The 22,495-nt window shown below is 44.6% G+C and overlaps 1 protein-coding gene across 5 annotated transcripts in view; it reads right to left on the bottom strand.

Moving 5' to 3' along the window:
- The window catches only part of LOC141917798 (tyrosine-protein kinase Fer-like), a 216,578-nt gene that overhangs the window by 148,404 nt on the left and 45,679 nt on the right, over nt 1-22,495 (bottom strand). For 4 of the 5 annotated variants that reach the window (XR_012621465.1, XM_074811324.1, XM_074811323.1 and 1 more), the window contains exons 5-7: nt 13,930-14,113; nt 3,283-3,420; nt 2,069-2,188 (exon numbers count right to left, since the gene is read on the bottom strand). Coding sequence is in view for 4 of the 5 variants with exons in the window: in XM_074811324.1 (XP_074667425.1) it covers nt 2,069-2,188; nt 3,283-3,420; nt 13,930-14,113 (442 nt within the window). In the remaining variant the exon portion in view is untranslated. Of the gene's footprint in view, nt 1-2,068; nt 2,189-3,282; nt 3,421-12,000; nt 12,380-13,929; nt 14,114-22,495 lie in introns of those variants that run through there. The other variant, XM_074811327.1, reaches the window with a different exon arrangement.

Genomic DNA, 22,495 nt, shown 5'->3' with positions numbered 1-22,495 from the left:
TGCACTCGATCCCACTGTCCATGTGTCCAACAAAGATGTTAAACAGCGCCAGTCCCAACCCCGACCCCTGAGGACACCACTCGTCACCTCTCTCCACTTGGACTGCAACTCTTTGAGTGCGACCATCCAGACAAGTCATTATCCACCGAGTGGTCAATCCATCAAATCCATGTCTCTCCAATTTAGAGACAAGGATGTTGTGCGGGACAGCATCAAATGCTTTGCACAGCATTTAGTCAGACTCATTTGCTCAGAGGCCTGAATATAATCCGTACCAGAAAGTAGACATACAGCAACACTTGAAAGAGCTATTTGATTCCTGTTCCAAAAATAAAATCACACCATAAAATTTCTCTCTCAAATGTATCAAAGAATTTAAAATGCATAAATATAAGTTTTGTAATAGGACACACTGGAAGTTGTATTAAAAAAATTATATTTATGCAAATCTGAAGATACTTATTTACAAACACAAATTTCATCAAAATTATTTGCTAAAAAAGCAGTGTTTAAGATGTTTTGCTTAGACATGCTGATGGCTTATTTCTAAACGCTGGGATACAGAAGACAAGCGAACCAAGGAGTTATTTATATTTTTGAGCTGTGGAAGGTAGAATCTTATAAAAATTGTAAGACCTTTCAAAAGAGAGATTTAGTATATATTTTTTCCTTGTAACTGCTGAAGTACAGCTAGCTGTACAACATATACATAGTTTATGCAGGAATAATCTCAATTTAGCAATAATGCAGAATATCTTATAAACAGAAAAATCTTTACAGAGGAGGGAGGGGTTTTATTAATTAATGGACCTATTCATAAGAAAGATGAAGCTGTTTTGGGACTGAGGAGAAGTCTGACAAAGAAAGCTGAGACATTATAAAAAAGAGGTTATTTCAATACCTATTTAAGAATAAATTTATGAAAAATAATTAGATTGCACAAGAAAAACAGAGGACAACTAATGACCTTGAAAAAGAATGAACGAAATCCAGATCATCTCAGTAGTGTTGAGGAAACATAGGGCTTAGAATAATTTACAGAAGACACACTGTAATGTATTTACATTTGAAATTTCTCACTTCTATACATTCTCATTATTATTTTTCTTTTAATAAAAATCTGCGTGAAACAAAGGTCATGGTTTGATTAAGCAGACAAATTAAAAAAACACTGATTTCTTATTTGGATCAGTTATACACTGTAATGAAAAGCCTCAAATAAGTCAGACTGAAATATATTACAGACAAAAAATATCATCTACCAATGAATTATTGAATTTACCATTTTATATTGCTTTAATCAATAAAAAAATAAATTTACAATTAATTTTTGCAATCACAAAAGTGACTACATCAGAACATTTTATGGCAAAAGATGAGACTGACAAGATTATAACCTCAGCAGGAGATTTTTTCCCCAGTAACAACTATTAAATTTGGGGAAATTAATAAAAAGATAAAACTACACAATAGATTTAACAAAATATGTAGGGAGGTAGTTAATCACCCTGAATAGCTAAAAGTTCAATGAAATCTAATACAACAGCTACAGCTATGTTAGGAAATTAATACATACTAAAGATTTTAACAGTGAATAAGAATTTTCTTTGGAAAAAAAGCAGAACACCTACAAAACAGGTAAAACAAATGTATTTATGAGCATTTCCTGGTTGGCAATTTACATCGCTGACTACATCACTATACTCAGTGGCTTCATAAACAGCTTCCAGTATTTTTCCTAGAATACTGAATGTGGAAGCACCTTTGAGAAAACTATTAAGTTTCCAAGGATAATTCATGATGGATTTGGGGCACTGTAAAAATTAACTGGGGAGGAGGAGAGACTAAACTGAAAGTTCAGGCAAGTGCTGCTTTTTTTGGGTTGGAGGGGAGTATTTTGTGCAAAGGAACAATAAAAAGTGCAATGGGCAAGAGTCTATAGCTTAAAAACATTATTTCAGAAACTGGACCTTAAAAGTCAGGACACAGATATGCAATGAGCTGATTGAGTGTAGACATCGTGTATGACAGAATTTCTAAAGGATTAAAGTTTTTAAAGAAAACTTACGTGACTTTTAAACTTTCTGCTGTTAGGTTATTCCACATGATCTCATTAGCTTGAAGGTTTTCGCTTTCTTCTAGTAAAGACGTATCAAACTCTATTGCTTGTTCGACAACTTCTGATGACCTAATTTAGCAAGTAAAAGTTATATTTGCAAAATTAATATGTATCTTTAAGTAGATCATAAAGAAAATTGTTTTGTTTTGAATTATTAATAACTAGAATATAGTTTAAATTACACATGAAATAAAAGTAAAAACAATAGGATATATATTCTTTTTTCTTTAAATAAAGGACACAGTCTTAAAAACATAACAGAGAACAAAACAGAATATAATTCTTTGAATTAAGATACAACATAATCAAGGTTTTCAGGGGGTATCTATTTACAAGGAACCACTTAGCTGATCCAGCTATAAATCTGCACATGACAATTATCAATGTGCATATTAATAACAAAGGATAATGCAAGAAGTCTTAGGACTATCCACTTATGTACCCATATGCAATATCAGTTCAATAAACAGCAAATAAAGTTTATTTTTTAAATTAAAAACTTTCTTGCATTACCTGCATATTTTGTTGTTTCAGGCACTACTTACTCTGCAGTAACTGCAGTGTATACAGGGGTACCTAGAGTTCACTTTAAACTATCTAAAATACGGGCAATGAGAGAAATATAGTACAGAAACTTAACTTAGCCCAGGATGCAAAATGCATCCAAATACACACTAAATTAGCTCACACCGAATCTGGGTTGTTGTGTCCAAAGAAGAGCAACGGAGCTGGTGCAGGGTCTGGAGCACATGTCTTATGAGGAGCGGTTGAGGGAACCGGGGGTGTTTAGTCTGGAGAAAAGGAGGCTGAGGGGAGATCTTTTCCAACCTAAATGTTTCTATGATTCTATGTATTCTGCTGCCAGTACTAAAGTTATGGCTCTTCACATGCAATAATAGTAATTGGAATTCTGTTTCTCTAGAGACAGCCAAAGATATGGATGGTTGAAGAAACAATCAGGTTAAAAACTTGACATTCAGACAACTTTCTGTACATGCAAGTGGAACAGCTTTTCAAATTAGGACGATGCTTTACAAATAACAATTTAAAAGGAACTGATCAGAAACAAATACAACTCTGATCACTTTAGCAGTGTTGTAGTTTAATACAAGTTTTTCCTCAAGAAGAAACATGAACATGTACACCAAGATGAAAACTTATACCTATGAGTATCTATGAAGTCATTGTACTCAGAGTTAGGGTCTATCCATTCAACAGAGGTCTGGATCTCTTTATGGACATTCGCAATCTCTTCTGTTACAAGACTGGTGATCTGGCCATATTCATCCAAGATTCCTTTTCTAGAGAGAAAAAAAAAACCACTATGGTGTATAATATGGCACTGAAGGCATAGATGGCATTGACAATGCTTCAAACTTTCAATTTTCTGTTACTACAAACTCTTATTTCAACTGGCTAAAAAAGGAGAAATAAAAAAAGACCATATATTACTCAAAGAAATAACAGATCAATTGTGACCTCTTCTTTAGAGTTTGGCTATGAGTAGAGAAGTCTCCAAGACCATGCTCCTTATACTAATTACAGTGCATCTACATATAGTGTAGCTAAACTAAAGCTGTAGAGATTACAGGGAAAAGGAATGTATACAGCTCATTGATGACACCGTTCTTTATGACCAGAAAACTTATGCTAGTTATCATTTATACTGAAGCTTTTCATGTTCCCTTGACTGACAAAATATTCTGACATACAGTAAAACGAGTCAAAAAATAGTCAGTGTGCATTTAAGACCTGCCTTTCTTCATTGCTTTAACTGTTCTCTTTCATATCTTTATGTTATTATTTGGTCATTTGGGCAAAATTAAGCATAAAACACAACTTCACATATATTTAAAAAAAGAAACAAAATCAAACAAGAAGTTGATATGAGAAAGTATGAGCCATCTAGCCTAATGTCCTGCCCCCAGCAGTGGGCAAAAGCAAGCGATTAAGGAATGGTAAAAGAAACGAATAAGTGATATTTTACCCCTACATTTAATAGCATCCAGTGACATTTCCCCAGAATGCCTTCCTATTCTCTTTAAGTTTTAGCTTTCTATAAATAGCCCTTCATAATCTTTTCCTATTTCATTTTTATTTTTGACAAACTTCTTGGCTTGCCAGGTTCTGAAACATAGTGAGGCTTTTTTTTAAATACTGATGGATTTTGACCAACCCAGTGGAATGTGCAGAAAAAAAAAGTATCAGCAGATTTTTCCTGGATAAGATATCAAGTTATGTTTATTTTGTAAAAAACATTATTTGCTTGTATTTCTTCAGTACTTTTTCTAAGGTAAAAACAGACAAGAGAATTCATTAATGTCAACTACAGCAATGACAGATCTAAGAGAAATGGAATCTATGTTATTTACTAAAAAAAAATAATTAGTGATGTTAATATAAACTTCAAGCTTACCAGACTGATTTGCAAAACCAAGATTATTAACGAAGTATATTTCACACAGATAGCCACACCAACCCCTACACTTGAAATCACTATCTCCTTTTGTAGAATTAAGCCCAAAGATATTAGACAGCAGTAATTTTCCAATAAATTCAGATCTCACTGAAAATGTTTATTTGGTGACAAGAATACTTTTACAGGTTTTTGTTTCAAAGATGACAAAGAAAATTGGGTTCAATAGGTTCTTGTTCAATGATAAAACTCTCAAGTGAATTATCATAATTCACAATTATGAAAAATCACATTATTTACAGCACACAAATTTAACTGAAGTCTCTTGCTGTGATTTTACAAACAGAATTAAGATTAAAAGGACTGTGCAGAGATTACTATAGAGGTCTATTTCATTTACATACCTACACCAGAATGGGTATAGAAAGGGAGCAATACTTCATGAGGCAGTTAATATTGTCCGCATCACCTAAGCATATAAAGCATGAAACCCCCAACTCTCCTTCACTTTCTATGTGCTGAAGTTAAGATTAATGTAGACTTTGGAAAAAGTAAGAAAATGAGATATAGAAGAGTGCCTCCCATCTAAATGAACAATACTTACAAAATGAGGTACCTACTTTTTCTTTTAGAGTAAGTGATTTACAAGCAATATTTTTTAATTGTAGTTCTCAGAATGTCTTAGAGAAAGACCTACAGAACAGTCTCCCAAACCAACTCATATTCTACAGGAAAGTCAAAGAGGCAACATGGTGGTTACAAATCAGAAAAGATAGCTTAGAGTCCTCATTGACAATTCTCTGAGATATCAGTTTGCACATCTTAATCAGTGATGTGGAGAATGATCTTTCAGAAGAAGGTAATTGCATTTTTAAGGCTGGATTCCTTACAATGAAATTAGGTTTATATGATCCTGCTATTTGCACACACATGAATAACCATGTATTTGAATGGCCCTCTGTGCTGGGTCTGTGTGGCGGGGTTTTTGGTAGCGGGGGAGGGGGCTACAGCAGTGGCCCCTGTGAGAACCTTCCGGAAGCTCCCCTGGCTCCAAGTCAGACCCGCTTCTGTGCCAAGGCTGAGCCAATTAGTGATGGTGGATGCGCCTCTGGGATAACGTATTTAAGAAGGGGAACCTGGGAGGAGCAGTTCGAGTTGTGAGGAGTTGCGAGGATGACACCTATGCAAACACCAAAGTCAGTGGAAGAAAGGAGGAGGAAGGAGGGGGAGGTATGCCAGAGCAGAGACTCCTCTGTATCCTGTGGTGAGAGGGCAGGGCCCACCCCGCCACTCGTGGGAGTCCATGGTGGAACAGAAATTCACCTGCAGCCCATGGAGGACCCCACACTGGAGCAGGCAGCTGTACCCGAAGAAGACTGGGACTCTGTGGAAGAAGAAACCCCCGCTGTTGCACTTTGGCACTGGGAAGAGTACAGCATGCAGGGGTGACCCACACTGGAGCATCCTGTGGGGAGGACTCATGATGGAGAAAGTTTGTGGAGGACTGTCTCCCATGAGAGGGGAACCACGTGGAGCAGGGGAGTGCTTCCCCCTTGTGAGAGACGAGAAACGAGGCCTGTGAGACACTAAGAAAAACAGCCTGAGAAAGCAAAAGTTGAGGCTGATCGAAGAAATGCCTCAAACACTCGCAAGACAAAACTATGAGTCCCAGGGTGGATGGTGTGGAGGTCGAAGCTGATAAGGCTGTCCGAATAACACAAGATGGGGCTGGAGGAGGGAGCCCTGTGGAGACAGGACAGCTCTGCTCTGAGGCACCTGGCCAAATTTCAAGGGCCATCTGTCCGGTGAATGACCTTTGCTTCATTATCCACGGAATGCATATTAAAGTTAACACCCCTCAATATGCTAACGAGGGCTAACATGATCATGCTAATTACATCATCCCATGAAACACCTTACCCCTCCCCGTACATGGGATACGTAGGTATGTGGGTCGACCTAGGGGACAGACCCAAGGACAGTGGGTATAAATCAAGAAGGGGGCGGGGGGGAGGGCCCGGGCGGCCCGAGAGAGAGTGCAGTGAAGCGAAGAAGACGGATGCCAGCGAAAAAGCCGGCTGCCTCCTGTGCCTCCTGGAACCCTCGTCGGCAGGATCAGCTCAGAAACCCAGACCGGTGATCTGTATTTCCCCATTCCCTCTATCTCCCTCTTTTCCCTTTCCTATTAAGCAATGCAAGGCATATTATATTGCTTGCCACAACTTGCTATATACTTAGCCAACTATCGTGTGTTCAATTAGTACATTGTGGGTAGTTAATAAATGTTTAGACTTGGAGACTTGTTGTCCGCTCCATTGGGGATTTGCGAATCTGAGTCACTTGTCCCCCTCGTCTGAGCGGGACGTGACATTAAAATTGGCGTAGTCGGCAGGATCCCCTTCGGTGTCGGAATGTCTTATGAGATACTGGTTCTCTATCCGACCAACTCGGACAGGGAGAACTGGGAATTGGCCCCTCAGCTCTATGCTGGGAGAGGGTCGGAGGGATACCGATTCTCTATCCGATAAGGACAGGGAGAATCGGGAAGTGACCTCTCAGCTCTAAGCCAGGAGAGGTTCGAGCAGTAGCAAGCCATGACTGGCCAGGAATTGTTGGTGCTTGACTGCTCCCCTATTTTTGAGAAACTGAAGGAGTATAAGGCTTGTCCTCCTCCTTTAGTAGAGGTTTGGGCCCACGATAATTGGCATAATCCAGAAGCAGTGGCAAGCTATATTAGTGCACTTGCGGGGGTGCAAGGGTCGCGACCAGGCAAAGGAAAAGCTGTAGTGTGCGCTGTATTGGGGGCAGCACTGACTGCAGCCCAAAAAGATAAACATGTTAAGAAACAACTAGAAGGGGAAATGATCAAATCCTTACAAGATCTGGTAAAAGCTCTCCAGGATCAATTGGTCGAGGAACGTAAAGTTACTGAACAAAAAGCTAAACTCTGGCAAGAGCAAACTGAAGTTCTGAAAAGCCAATTAGCTGATGAGCGTAACACCTCTCAGCGACTTCACACGGCTCTGTTAGATGCCTTGGACCGAGAAAAAATCTCACAGTCCGAAAAAGAGGGGAATGAACAAGGAACCTGCAACCGGACAGATCTCGGCTCTGTTCCGGACAGTGAACAGGGAGTTATGAGTCTGGCAAAAGCAGCAGCCAGACCCTTGTACCCAACAAAGGATTTAGAGATAAGCCGAGAAATTTTTTACCCCGAAAATGAGGGGGCAAATTTAAGACCATTAATTAAAACGGAGACCACCGAGGGTCAGGGTGGAAGAGCTCCGCAGGTCACCATTCGAACTACACCATATCCAGCAACTGAGCTTGTGAAAATTCAGGAGAAATATACCAGACGAGCTCAGGAAACTGAGACTGAATACGTGTGGAGGGTATCTTTGACTGGTGGCGACCGAATTTTGTTATCAGAAGATGAGGCCCAGGGGTACTGGGGGCCAGGGGTTTTCTTAGTTACTGACGACCAGACAGAGCCGTGGTCGTTAACTCAACGAGCTGCCTATTGGGCTGGGGGTCTGGACCCCTTGGAAAGGGGGGATCCAGTATGTATTGAGACCCCAACCGTAAATCATTTGACCGAAAGTCTGCAGAAGGCTGCTTGTCTCCAATTAATGCATGACCGGCTGTATCGGGTCTGGCTGAGCCAGAATTGGTTTTCCCCTGTAGCAGCCCTCATGGTGCTGTGTTTTATGTTGGGAGCTGGCAGGGTGTTGATAGCACACTGGTGCTGTGGCTACTGCTGAGTAGTGCTTACACAGCACCAAGGCTCTTTCCGACATTTCCCCCCCCCACAGTGGGACGGGGTGGGCAAGATCTTGGGAGGGGACACAACCAGGACAGCTGACCCCAACTGACCAAAGGGATATTCCAGACCATATGACGTCTGCTCAGTATAAAGGTGGGAGAAAGGAGGAAGGGGGTGGGGTCACCCTTGGTCCTCCGAGGCAACCACTACGCGTATGGGAGCCCTGCTTCCTGAGAAGGCCCGACATCGCCTGTTCATGGGAAGTAGAGAATAAATCTGTTTTCTTTTTTTTGCTTCCGCGCGCAGACCTTTGCTTCGCTTTGCTTATATTAAAACTGCTGTTGTTTTACCCACAAGGGTTGTTTTGTTGTCCTATCTTATTTTCTTTCCCTTCTTTGCCCTATTGAGAAAAAAAGGGGAAAGGGGGGGAAGTGATAGAGCGACTTGGTGGGTACCTGGCATTTAGCCAAGGTCAAACCACCACACTGGCGTTTGGTTCCGCAGCAGCCTTCCCCAATGCTATTAATTGCTAACCCCGATCAAATGACTCCCCTGATCCGGGGCTTGCCGGACTCTTTGAAATCACATGCAGTACAATTACAAGATCGTTTGCGGAATGCATTAGCCCCACGAGGGGGGAGACGGGCAGGGGGAGAAGCCATGACCTGGGGAGAGATAGCTCAGGACTTAATAAATTACGTCCGGAGAATAGGCCTTACCGGGGGAACGGGTAAACCTAAGCCCTCGGTACGCAGAGTGGAACAGCAGGAAAATCCGCCTCCTTCCCCTCCGCAAGTTTTAAGAGCAAAGAGAAACCTCTTGTGGACTGAGGGAATTGGACAGGGGATTCCCCGAGAGTTAATGGATGGTATGCCTGCTACAGTTTTAGAAAAGCTCATTCGAGCCTGCAAAGACAAAAGGAAGCTGCCCCCCCCTCAACTGAGCAGACCTTTCGGGCAAAGGGAGGGACAGAACTGAAAACTAACGAGATGGTGGTAATTGCTTCTCAAACACCAACTGCCCCTGAAGAGGACTTGATTGATTTAGGGTCAGGAAACTGGATGCGCCATCCCCAGTAAGTGAGCCGGGGGATGGTGGGTGGGTCCACTTAAGGAGGCTCACAGAGAATACTAAAGGAGACTTGTTGATTACCTTTCCGCTCGGTCCCCTTAAAACTCCAGTTACATTTCTAGTAGATACGGGTGCTCAGATCTCAGCACTCCAAGCGGAGGTTGCCAAGCGCAATGGCATAATTGCTGACAAAAAGCAGATCTGGGTTACAGATGTTTTCGGGGACTCTAAGCCACAGCCGACTGCTCGGGTGAAATGCTGGTTACCTGGGAATGAAACTGCAACAGAGGCTATTATGATCCTGGGAAATTTCCCCACAAATATCCTGGGACTTGACCTATTGAAGGGACAAGCCTGGGTGGATTCAAAAGGAAGGGAATGGAAATTTGGGTCCCCAACTGCCTCTATAAGAGTTTTACAGCAAGCGCCTGCGCTTCCTCCTTCTAAAACTGTTAATGTGAAACCTTACGCCTTACCGTTAGGTGCAAGGGAGGGGATCACTCCGGTAATAGCAGAGCTGCGGGAGCAAGGGATAATCGTTCCAACTCACTCACCCTATAATTCCCCAGTGTGGCCAGTCCGTAAACCTAACGGAAAGTGGCGACTGACAATTGACTATCGGCGATTAAATGCCAATACAGGTCCTCTAACAGCTGCAGTGCCTAACATAGCTGAACTGATTGCAACCATACAGGAACAAGCCCACCAGATCTTAGCAACTATTGATGTAAAAGATATGTTCTTTATGGTCCCCATACAGGAGGCAGACAGAGATGGCTTTGCCTTTACATGGGAAGGCGTGCAATTTACTTTTACACGTCTCCCCCAGGGATACTGCCATTCGCCGACCATCGCTCATTATGCACTAGCGCAGGAGCTTGCTCAAATCCCTCCAAGGGAAGGGGTCAGGGTATATCAGTATATCAACGATGTACTGATCAGTGGCTCTGATGCTGCTGCAGTGGGACAGATCCAGTCAGGAAATCACCCTGTCCACTTGCTAAACAACCAGGTGGATTATATTGGCCCTTTCTGGCTCTCCGAGGGAAAACGCTCTGTATTGGTGGGGGTGTAAATAGTATCGGACCTAACCCAAGCAGAAGCTGTATCTCGAGCAACTGCAGAAAATACGGTGAAGGGGTTAAAACGCTGGTTTAGCTGCTTGCCTAAGCCCAAATCGATCCAATCAGACAACGGTAGTCACTTTACTGCCGGGGTGGTTCAGGAGTGGGCTCAAGATGAAGGAATCCAGTGGATTTTCCATACTCCATACTATCCCCAAGCAAATGGGATTGTGGAACGCACCAATGGACTTCTAAAGCAGGCCCTAAAACCCCTCGAACCAGGATGGCCACAACGGGTGCCAGATGCAGTAATGAAGATAAACAGCCGGTGGGGAATTAATGGGTGCCCACAACTTACCACGTTCTGTCCTAAGCCTCCGTCCATACTCGCCAGGAAAAAAGAGACTAAAGACCCTGCAAACCTGCTCCATTATCCTGGACAACCTGTTCTAGTAGACTTGCCCACCGTGGGGCAAGTACCCCTAACCCTAAAAACTCCCATCAATATTTGTTCATGGGTGGCTACTGATGCCCATGGGAAAGAATACCGCATCAATACCAGGGGGATTGTCCCTTCTTTCTAACCACCATTGTTTTGTTATGTATATATGTGTTTTACAGGGCATTGATCCTGGACAACAGGAGACCTATGTTACTTTTAGCACTTTCAATGGTTGTAGGCATTATCGGCTAGTTATTATTTGTAATCTGCTTACATTATTATATAATTTGTGGAATCATACCTGCTGAGTGTGGAATAAATCACTGCCAATCAATTACAATCAACAATCCAGGAAATTTTACAGGTACATCTAATGAGTTCACTTATTGGAAGGCTAACCTGGAGTTGTGCCTTAAGTTACCTTATTGGGAATCACCTCCAAAATAAAGGAAGCCTGTGAGTCACCTGTGACTGCAAACTGGTGCTTGCAAATACCAAACAGATTACAGTGCTCACTCATATAACTGGATGTGGTCCTTACAACACCACATCCACCAACAGCAAAATGCAGTCATCAAAGACTAGTTGAAGGGGTCTGATCCCACAAATTAAGCATTAATGAATTGTACCTGAATATTAGATTGTATTCCCATTTAAATCCTTATAGACCTGCTAATGGGATTGTGTAACCTCAAATAGTTTTAGAAAATTTAACTTAGCAATTCTATGTACTAACAAGGTATGCCTTTAAGGAATTAAAGGTGCAGACCCAACAAGCATCTAAGATGGCGTTGCAGAATCCGGCTAGCATTGCTGAAGGAACATGGACTGTGCATTATGCCGAGTCTAACTGAGGGAGAATGCTGCATCACCATCCACGATGCCACCACCTCTATAGAAGAGACCCGTGCCATGATGAAGATGATCACCAATGGGAAGAGAGAACCTTTTTATTGACTGATGGGCTGGTTTGATGGATGGAACCCTGGGTCATGGGTCACATCACTGGGATCCTCAGGACTCACGGGGCGGGGAAGATGGCTTGTAAATATTAGTATTGTGATATTATGCAATTTTTTGCTTTTAATAGTATGCCTTGCAGCAATTAGCTATATGCTCTCTCACCTTCTGTCTTCCTTTTCCCTGTACCTTTTGAGATCACAACGGTCAAAGAAGAACTTGGAGTGTTTGAGTCACGGGGTGGGATGTGAGAGACGAGAAACCAGGCCTGCGAGAAACTAAGAAAAACAGCCTGAGAAAGCAAAAGTTGAGGCTGATCGAAGAAATGCCTCAAACACTCGCAAGACAAAACTATGAGTCACAGGGTGGATGGTGTGGAGGTCGAAGCTGATAAGGCTGTCCGAATAACACAAGATGGGGCTGGAGGAGGGAGCCCTGTGGAGACAGGACAGCTCTGCTCTGAGGCACCTGGCCAAATTTCAAGGGCCATCTGTCCGGTGAATGACCTTTGCTTCATTATCCACGGAATGCATATTAAAGTTAACACCCCTCAATATGCTAACGAGGGCTAACATGATCATGCTAATTACATCATCCCATGAAACACCTTACCCCTCCCCGTACATGGGATACGTAGGTATGTGGGTCGACCTAGGGGACAGACCCAAGGAAAGTGGGTATAAATCAAGAAGGGGGCGGGGGGGAGGGCCCGGGCAGCCCGAGAGAGAGTGCAGTGAAGCGAAGAAGACGGATGCCAGCGAAAAAGCCGGCTGCCTCCTGTGCCTCCTGGAACCCTCGTCGGCAGGATCAGCTCAGAAACCCAGACCGGTGATCTGTATTTCCCCATTCCCTCTATCTCCCTCTTTTCCCTTTCCCATTAAGCAATGCAAGGCATATTATATTGCTTGCCACAACTTGCTATATACTTAGCCAATTATCATGTGTTCAATTAGTACATTGTGGGTAGTTAATAAATGTTTAGACTTGGAGACTTGTTGTCCGCTCCATTGGGGCTTTGTAAATCTAAGTCACTTGTCCCCCTCGTCTGAGCGGGACGTGACACCCCTCCATTGGAGGAAGGAGCAGTGGACTGACCAAAAACCCCCCATTCCCTGTCCCAGCACCACTGGGAGGAAGAGGTAGAGATATCAGGAAGAAAGAAGGGGTGGGGGGAGGTGTTTTTAAGATGTGGTAACGCTTCTCACTATCCCACTCTGTCTGTTAAGTGTTGATGTTGTTAGTGTTTGAATTAAATTGATGTTCCTTTCTTCTTCCCCTAATGAGCCTGTCTTTTGCTCGTGACCATAATGGCTGACCCACCCCTCTCTGTCCTTATCTCCATTCCTGAGCCTTTTGATTCATTTTCTCCTTCCTAGCGCTGGGGGGAAGGGGTGAGTGAGCAGCTACATGGTGCTCAGTTGCCCTCTGGGCTCAAACCACGACACCCTCCTCCCAAATGACTTTCAAGACCACTGGCGATTTTAAACCAAATTGGTTCCCAGCAGAATTTCATAAAAATAAGGCTACTGGAGAGACAACTAACTATAGAATAGAATAGAATAGAATAGAATAGAATAGAATAGAATAGAATAGAATAGAATAGAATAGAATAGAATAGAATAGAATAGAATAGAATAGAATAGAATAGAATAGAATAGAATAGAATAGAATAGAATAGAATAGAATAGAATAGAATAGAATAGGTTGGAATGGACCTACAACGATCATCTAGTCCAACTGCTTGACCAAGTTAAAGCATGTTAACTTGCCATAGTATTCCAGCTGAAGGAAAGGAAAAAGCATGAGCTTAACTATAAACACTGCAGTTAATGATTAAGGTTTTAAAAGTTTTATGAGAAGGCAATCTCTCACTAAAATGCTTAAGTAACCCCTTAAAACTACTATCTGCATTTATTTGAATAGACTTATCTATGCACAATTGTTGTCAATGGAAAGATGAAACCAGCTTTTTCATTACTCCTTGATATACAAATAACTGATAAAGGTTTATTATTTTCTAATAATACTATGCATTAATTAGATTATTACACAAAAATTGTGGAAATTAGAAATATATAAGAAAATACATCTTACAGGGCTTTAATCATTTCTTCTTCCATCTTCTGTAGTGAATCAAGTAACATAGGAAGTGTAGTGTCATAATATTGGTGCTGATGTAACTGTGCTCCTTTCAGTGCCAATACATATTGATTATGCAACATATGAAGTTTCATAGTAGCTTTATCACACCGATCTTTGGCTTTTTCAGTCTCCTTTCCTGAGAAGAAAGAAAAAAAAGAAAAGGCATATGGTGATTTTAAAATACACAAACATCAATACTTGTGGTTGACATAAATCTAATATATTCATAAGTCTGCATAATACATTTAAGCTATTTCTCTGAAGAAGCTAAAATTTTACAGTTCTCAGGTCACTAGTAAGACCAAATGTCTTAGTAGTCTTATTCAAGACTAAGAAAAAAATGTTGAATTTTCTTTGGGCAGAAATGTGAGAATACTTTATCTGAAAGTATATGAAAACCATCATCTGCATAAGTATAAAAATAATATAACTATGAAGAATGAAACAAAAACCACTCAAACATATGACTATCACAAATGCTAATCTTTTATGTATCTCACAGTAAATAAACATTTTTTAATGAAGAAAATAACTACTACTAGGTCATACCCATGATCCATTTAGACCAGTAGTGATAGGAAGAACTGCTTTTAGGGAAAGCATGTGTATTAGGTTTGCATGGCAAGGTTTTGGTAGAGGGGTGGCTGCAGGGGTGGCTTCTGTGAGAAGCTGCCCCCGTGTCTGATAGAGCCAGTGCCAGCCAGCTCCAGGACGGACCCGCCAATGCCCAAGGCCGAGAACATCAGTGACGGCGGTAGCGCCTCTGGGATAACATATTTAAGAAGGGGAAAAACACCTGCTGCATAACAGCAACCGGAAGAGAGGAGTGAGAATATGTGAGAGAAACAACTCTGCAGGCACCAAGGTCAGTGAAGGAGGAGGGGGTGGAGAGACAACGTGTGATGAACTGACCTCAACTCCCATTCCCTGTTCCTTCTATGCTGCTCAGGGGGAGGAGGTAGGGAAGCCGGGAGTGAAGTTGAGCCCAGGAAGAAGGGAGGGGTGGGGGGAAGGTGTTTTAAGATTTGGTTTTATTTCTCATTACCCTACTCTGACTTTTGATTGGCAGGCAGGTGCATGGCAGTAGGCAGGCACAGGGCAGCACAGTGACCACCTGGCAAAAAGCAGTATTCTCTGCTTCTGAGCTTCTAGCACCTGGTAGAACCAATGCAGCCACACAGACAGAGCTCCTGTCAGAGCGTGTGACCACCCAGAGGCTGTGGGATGTGCAAAGGAATATTCCTAGAGGTGGAAAGTGATTACAAGCAAGCCTGCGGGAGGTGTGACCAGACTGATGAACTGCTCTGCTTGGTGGCTGAGCTGCAGGAGGAGGTGAGCAGACTGAGGAGTATTTGAGAGTCTGAGAGGGAGACTGATCAATGGAGCCATACTCTGCCATCTATGATGCATAGAAGCCAACTCAGCGTGGTCGCTACAGAGGCAGGTCCTGGGTCTGCTTTGTGCCAGGAGGAAGGCAGTGTCTCAAGGGATAAGGAGGGGTGGAAGAAGGTTACAGCACAGAGTGGTAAGAGAAAAACCCTCCTTACCCTCTAAGTTACCCTCTCAGCTACCTTTACCGAATAAGTACAAGGCCCTGGGTACAGTAGATGAAGCGCATAACGAGAAAGAGGAGGAACCTGCACAAACAGTCTTGCCAAGATCAGAGAGACCAACCCCTCGCAACAAAACCTGCATTAAGACCAGCGCCGAGAAGAAACAACGGTGAGTTATGGTCACTGGTGATTCCCTCCTGTGTGGAACGGAAGCACCGGTTTGCAGACCAGACCCTCTTTCAGGGAAGCTTGCTGCCTCCCTGGGGCCTGAATTAGGGACATCACCACAAGACTGAAGAGCCTAGTTCAACCTTCAGACCATTATCCATTCCTGCTCTTTCACGTGGGTACTAATGATGTCACAACAAAAAGCCTGAGGTCAATCAAAAGAGATTTCAGAGCCCTGGGAAAAATGCTAAAAATTCAGGAGCACAGGTAGTATTTTCCTCAATCCTCCCAGTAATGGGGGGAGACCTCGAAAGAAACAGGTGACCCCATGATATCAATACCTGGCTCCAGGACTGGTGCCTGTGCCAAAATTTTGGGTTTTTAAACCATGGAAGAGACTTCAAGAGAAAAAGTATGCTGAGGACTGATGGGATACACCTGTCCCAATGGGGAAAATGAGTCTTTGGACATAAGCTAGCAAGGCTGATCAAGAGACCTTTAAACTAGAATCAATGGGGGAAGGGGATACCAACAGGATTGCAGTAGGTACACCAAGGTGTATTGGGTTTGCCTGGCAAGGTTTAGGTAGCAGGGGGGCTACAGGGGTGGCTTCTATGAGAAGCTGCTAGAAGCTTCCCCTGTGTCTGATAGAGCCAATGCCAGCCAGCTCCAAGAGGGACCTGCTGCTTGCCAAAGCCGAGAACATCAGCGACGGTGGTAGCACCTCTGGGATAACATATTTAAGAAAGGGAAAAAAAAACCTGGGCAACTGCAGCCAGAGAGAAGAGTGAAAATATGTGAGAGAAACAACTCTGCAGACACCAAGGTCAGTGAAGAAGGATGGGGAGAAGGTGCTCCAGGGGCTGAGGCAGAGATTCCCCTGCAGCCCCTGGTGAAGACAGTGGCGAGACAGCTGTGCCCCTGCAGCCCATGGAGGTTAACACTGGAGAAGATACCCACCTGCAGCCTGTGGAGGACTAATCTCAACATATATCCTGTAATGTCCTATAGGACACATCCCTCTCCTCTGTCAGGATCCCATTAATAACCATTCTCCAAGCAGCTTTATACAAACAGTTTTGCACCTGCATGTTCTGAGTTTGGCTGGGATAGAGTTCATTTTCTTCATAGTAGCTAGTATGGGGCTATGTTTTGCATTTGTGCTGAAAACAGTGTTGATAACACAGGGATGGTTTAGGGATTGCTGAGCAGTGCTTACACAGAGTCAAGGCCTTTTCTGTTCCTCACCCCACCCCACCAGTGAGTAGGCTGCGGGTGCACAAAAAGTTGGGAGATGACACAGCTGGGACAGCTGACCCCAACTGACCAAAGGGATATTCCATACCATATGGCATCATGCTCAGCATACACATCTGGGGGAAGAAGAAAGAAGGGGGGGACATTCAGACTGATGGCGTTTGTCTTCCCAAGTAACTGTTACATGCAATAGAGATGACTAAACACCTGCCTGCCACTGGGAAGTAGTGAATAAAATCCTTGTTTTGCTTTGCTTGCACACACAGCTTTTGCCTTTGTGAGAGACGAGAAACCAGGCCTGCGAGAAACTAAGAAAAACAGCCTGAGAAAGCAAAAGTTGAGGCTGATCGAAGAAATGCCTCAAACACTCGCAAGACAAAACTATGAGTCCCAGGGTGGATGGTGTGGAGGTCGAAGCTGATAAGGCTGTCCGAATAACACAAGATGGGGCTGGAGGAGGGAGCCCTGTGGAGACAGGACAGCTCTGCTCTGAGGCACCTGGCCAAATTTCAAGGGCCATCTGTCCGGTGAATGACCTTTGCTTCATTATCCACGGAATGCATATTAAAGTTAACACCCCTCAATATGCTAACGAGGGCTAACATGATCATGCTAATTACATCATCCCATGAAACACCTTACCCCTCCCCGTACATGGGATACGTAGGTATGTGGGTCGACCTAGGGGACAGACCCAAGGACAGTGGGTATAAATCAAGAAGGGGGCGGGGGGGAGGGCCCGGGCGGCCCGAGAGAGAGTGCAGTGAAGCGAAGAAGACGGATGCCAGCGAAAAAGCCGGCTGCCTCCTGTGCCTCCTGGAACCCTCGTCGGCAGGATCAGCTCAGAAACCCAGACCGGTGATCTGTATTTCCCCATTCCCTCTATCTCCCTCTTTTCCCTTTCCTATTAAGCAATGCAAGGCATATTATATTGCTTGCCACAACTTGCTATATACTTAGCCAACTATCGTGTGTTCAATTAGTACATTGTGGGTAGTTAATAAATGTTTAGACTTGGAGACTTGTTGTCCGCTCCATTGGGGATTTGCGAATCTGAGTCACTTGTCCCCCTCGTCTGAGCGGGACGTGACATTAAAATTGGCGTAGTCGGCAGGATCCCCTTCGGTGTCGGAATGTCTTATGAGATACTGGTTCTCTATCCGACCAACTCGGACAGGGAGAACTGGGAATTGGCCCCTCAGCTCTATGCTGGGAGAGGGTCGGAGGGATACCGATTCTCTATCCGATAAGGACAGGGAGAATCGGGAAGTGACCTCTCAGCTCTAAGCCAGGAGAGGTTCGAGCAGTAGCAAGCCATGACTGGCCAGGAATTGTTGGTGCTTGACTGCTCCCCTATTTTTGAGAAACTGAAGGAGTATAAGGCTTGTCCTCCTCCTTTAGTAGAGGTTTGGGCCCACGATAATTGGCATAATCCAGAAGCAGTGGCAAGCTATATTAGTGCACTTGCGGGGGTGCAAGGGTCGCGACCAGGCAAAGGAAAAGCTGTAGTGTGCGCTGTATTGGGGGCAGCACTGACTGCAGCCCAAAAAGATAAACATGTTAAGAAACAACTAGAAGGGGAAATGATCAAATCCTTACAAGATCTGGTAAAAGCTCTCCAGGATCAATTGGTCGAGGAACGTAAAGTTACTGAACAAAAAGCTAAACTCTGGCAAGAGCAAACTGAAGTTCTGAAAAGCCAATTAGCTGATGAGCGTAACACCTCTCAGCGACTTCACACGGCTCTGTTAGATGCCTTGGACCGAGAAAAAATCTCACAGTCCGAAAAAGAGGGGAATGAACAAGGAACCTGCAACCGGACAGATCTCGGCTCTGTTCCGGACAGTGAACAGGGAGTTATGAGTCTGGCAAAAGCAGCAGCCAGACCCTTGTACCCAACAAAGGATTTAGAGATAAGCCGAGAAATTTTTTACCCCGAAAATGAGGGGGCAAATTTAAGACCATTAATTAAAACGGAGACCACCGAGGGTCAGGGTGGAAGAGCTCCGCAGGTCACCATTCGAACTACACCATATCCAGCAACTGAGCTTGTGAAAATTCAGGAGAAATATACCAGACGAGCTCAGGAAACTGAGACTGAATACGTGTGGAGGGTATCTTTGACTGGTGGCGACCGAATTTTGTTATCAGAAGATGAGGCCCAGGGGTACTGGGGGCCAGGGGTTTTCTTAGTTACTGACGACCAGACAGAGCCGTGGTCGTTAACTCAACGAGCTGCCTATTGGGCTGGGGGTCTGGACCCCTTGGAAAGGGGGGATCCAGTATGTATTGAGACCCCAACCGTAAATCATTTGACCGAAAGTCTGCAGAAGGCTGCTTGTCTCCAATTAATGCATGACCGGCTGTATCGGGTCTGGCTGAGCCAGAATTGGTTTTCCCCTGTAGCAGCCCTCATGGTGCTGTGTTTTATGTTGGGAGCTGGCAGGGTGTTGATAGCACACTGGTGCTGTGGCTACTGCTGAGTAGTGCTTACACAGCACCAAGGCTCTTTCCGACATTTCCCCCCCCCACAGTGGGACGGGGTGGGCAAGATCTTGGGAGGGGACACAACCAGGACAGCTGACCCCAACTGACCAAAGGGATATTCCAGACCATATGACGTCTGCTCAGTATAAAGGTGGGAGAAAGGAGGAAGGGGGTGGGGTCACCCTTGGTCCTCCGAGGCAACCACTACGCGTATGGGAGCCCTGCTTCCTGAGAAGGCCCGACATCGCCTGTTCATGGGAAGTAGAGAATAAATCTGTTTTCTTTTTTTTGCTTCCGCGCGCAGACCTTTGCTTCGCTTTGCTTATATTAAAACTGCTGTTGTTTTACCCACAAGGGTTGTTTTGTTGTCCTATCTTATTTTCTTTCCCTTCTTTGCCCTATTGAGAAAAAAAGGGGAAAGGGGGGGAAGTGATAGAGCGACTTGGTGGGTACCTGGCATTTAGCCAAGGTCAAACCACCACAGTCTATTTTGGCGCCCAACGTGGGGCGGCACAACGGCAGTTTTATATTAATTGTGCTATAGCTATAGCAGTTAGTAAGCGACAAGCTCTTGTGCTGGTCACGGGTTTGTTTATTGCTCTGCTTATCTTTATTTTGCTAAGCTCGGGAACATGCTGGAAGAAATTGGGAACATCATGAGTGGTTTTATTCTGCAAGCTCCCGAAGTACTTATTAATCCTTATGTTAGCTCTTTGATACTGTTCATTAATGCTATTCGCCTATTGTGGGCTGTGTGGAGCTCGGTAGGTTTTTGGTGTAAGAGAAAGCAAATTTTGGGTGAGAGAATACCAAAATGTGCCCTGAGGCGGCCTGTCCCTGGGTGGCAGGGGGAGTGGAAGGATTTGGGCAGATTCCTAGGACGGTTATCACCTCCCGTAGCCTGGGATCTTACCCCTGAACAGGCAAGCAACCCCGCAAAATCGACACAACACCTGATAGAAGGGTGCCTTGTCTATCCCAGTGAAAATCAGCAACTCCCAGCGCTGTACTGGGGCCTGGCCTGTGCTTATCGAGCTGCAGTTCAGTGCTCTCAAAGGACTGTGGTGGAGATGGGAACTCAAACAAAAACAACAACAGCAGAGATTGCCCCAGTAGTAAAAAAGAAACAGTGGACAAGGAGAACAACAGGTCCATACCCTCGATTAATAAGGGACGAGAAAGAGGAGGAAGAAGCGGGTCCTTCAGCAAAGGGGTCAGAAGAGGGAATAACAGAACTCAAACAGGAGGCAGAAACTACCCGGTCCCTGACGTCATCAGAACTGCGAGATCTGCGGAAAGACTATAGCCGCCAGCCGGGTGAGCGGATTGCTGCCTGGCTGCTTCGATGCTGGGATAATGGGGCTGATGCTCAGCAGCTGGAAGGTAAGGAAGCCCAACAGCTGGGTTCCCTTGCTAGAGATCGAGGAATTGAAAGGGGAATTGGAAAAGAAACAGCAATTTGCAGTCTGTGGAGACGGCTCCTTTCAAGTGTTAAAGCAAGATATCCTTTCAAGGAAGATCTTACGGACAACTCCCCAGGGAAGTGGGCTACTGCAGATGAAGGTGTCCAGTACCTGAGAGAATTAGCAGTGCTGGAAGTCATCTATAGTGATCCAGATAATGATGAAGCCCCTAAAAATCCAGAGGATGTCCTGTGCACACGGGCCATGTGGAGGAAGGTGATTAAAGGTGCGCCATCCTCGTATTCTGCCGGCTTGGCTGCGATGTACTATCCAGAAATGGACGTGGGAGAAGGACTAAGATGTACGCCAACTGTGGAGGCAGTCTCTTCCTGGCTTCAGAACTTTGAAGAGAGTCTTGGAACCTCCTCATCTCTACGGGCGAGTGCCTTAGATGTCAGGAGCACCCCAAGAAATCGGTTCTCTTCCACCCCAGTCAGAGGGAAAGGGAAACCTAGGCGCATGACACGTGGCGAACTTTGGTTCTTCCTGCGTGACCAGGGGGAGGACATGAGGAAGTGGCATGGTCAACCCACCTTCAAGTTGGAAGCTCGTGTACATGAATTGCGAGGAAAGACCCCTGCCAAGAAGAAGACATCCAAGAAGGTTGTTAATGTAGCTGGTGTGAAACCGCAAGAAAGTAATCAGCGATCTCCCAGATACAGGAAGACTGAGATCACCTCCCTTGGCCCTGATGAAGGAGTTTCTGGCCTGGCACAGCAAGGGTCAGACAGTGAATACTCTGACCAAGAACAGGAATAGAGGGCCCCTGCCTCCAGCCAGGAGGAGGAAAGGGATGATCGGGTGTATTGGACAGTGTGGATTCGATGGCCTGGCACATCAAATCCACAGAAGTACCAGGCTTTAATCGACACCGGAGCACAGTGTACATTAATGCCATCAAGTTATAGAGGGGCAGAACCTATCTGGATCTCAGGAGTAACAGGCGGATGTCAAGAACTGTCAGTACTGGAGGCCGAGGTTAGCTTGACCGGGGATAAGTGGGAAAAACATCCCATTGTAACTGGCCCAGAAGCCCCTTGTATCTTGGGCATTGACTACCTCAAGAGGGGGTATTTCAAAGACCCAAAAGGATACCGATGGGCTTTTGGTGTGGCCAGTGTGAACACAGAGAAGGTCAAACAGTTGTCTAATCTGCCTGGCCTCTCAGGAGATCCTTTTGTTGTAGGACTGTTGCGAGTTGAAGAACAACAGGTGCCAATTGCTATGAGGACCGTGCACCGACGGCAGTATCGCACGAACCGAGACTCTCTGGCTCCCATCCAAGAACTGATCCGTCAACTGGAGACCCAAGGTGTCATCAGTAAGACACATTCGCCTTTTAATAGCCCAATATGGCCAGTGCGAAAGTCTGACGGAGGGTGGAGGTTGACAGTAGACTATCGTGGCCTGAACGAAGTGACGCCACCACTGAGTGCTGCTGTACCAGATATGTTAGAGCTCCAATATGAACTGGAGTCAAAGGCAGCCAAGTGGTACGCCACAATCGACATCGCCAATGCATTCTTTTCAATTCCTTTGGCAGAAGAGTGCAGGCCACAGTTTGCCTTCACGTGGAGGGGTGTCCAATAT

Source organism: Strix aluco, chromosome W (genome assembly GCF_031877795.1).
Source record: "Strix aluco isolate bStrAlu1 chromosome W, bStrAlu1.hap1, whole genome shotgun sequence".
NCBI lineage: Eukaryota > Metazoa > Chordata > Aves > Strigiformes > Strigidae > Strix > Strix aluco.
This window is presented reverse-complemented; position numbering and strand designations above follow the sequence as displayed.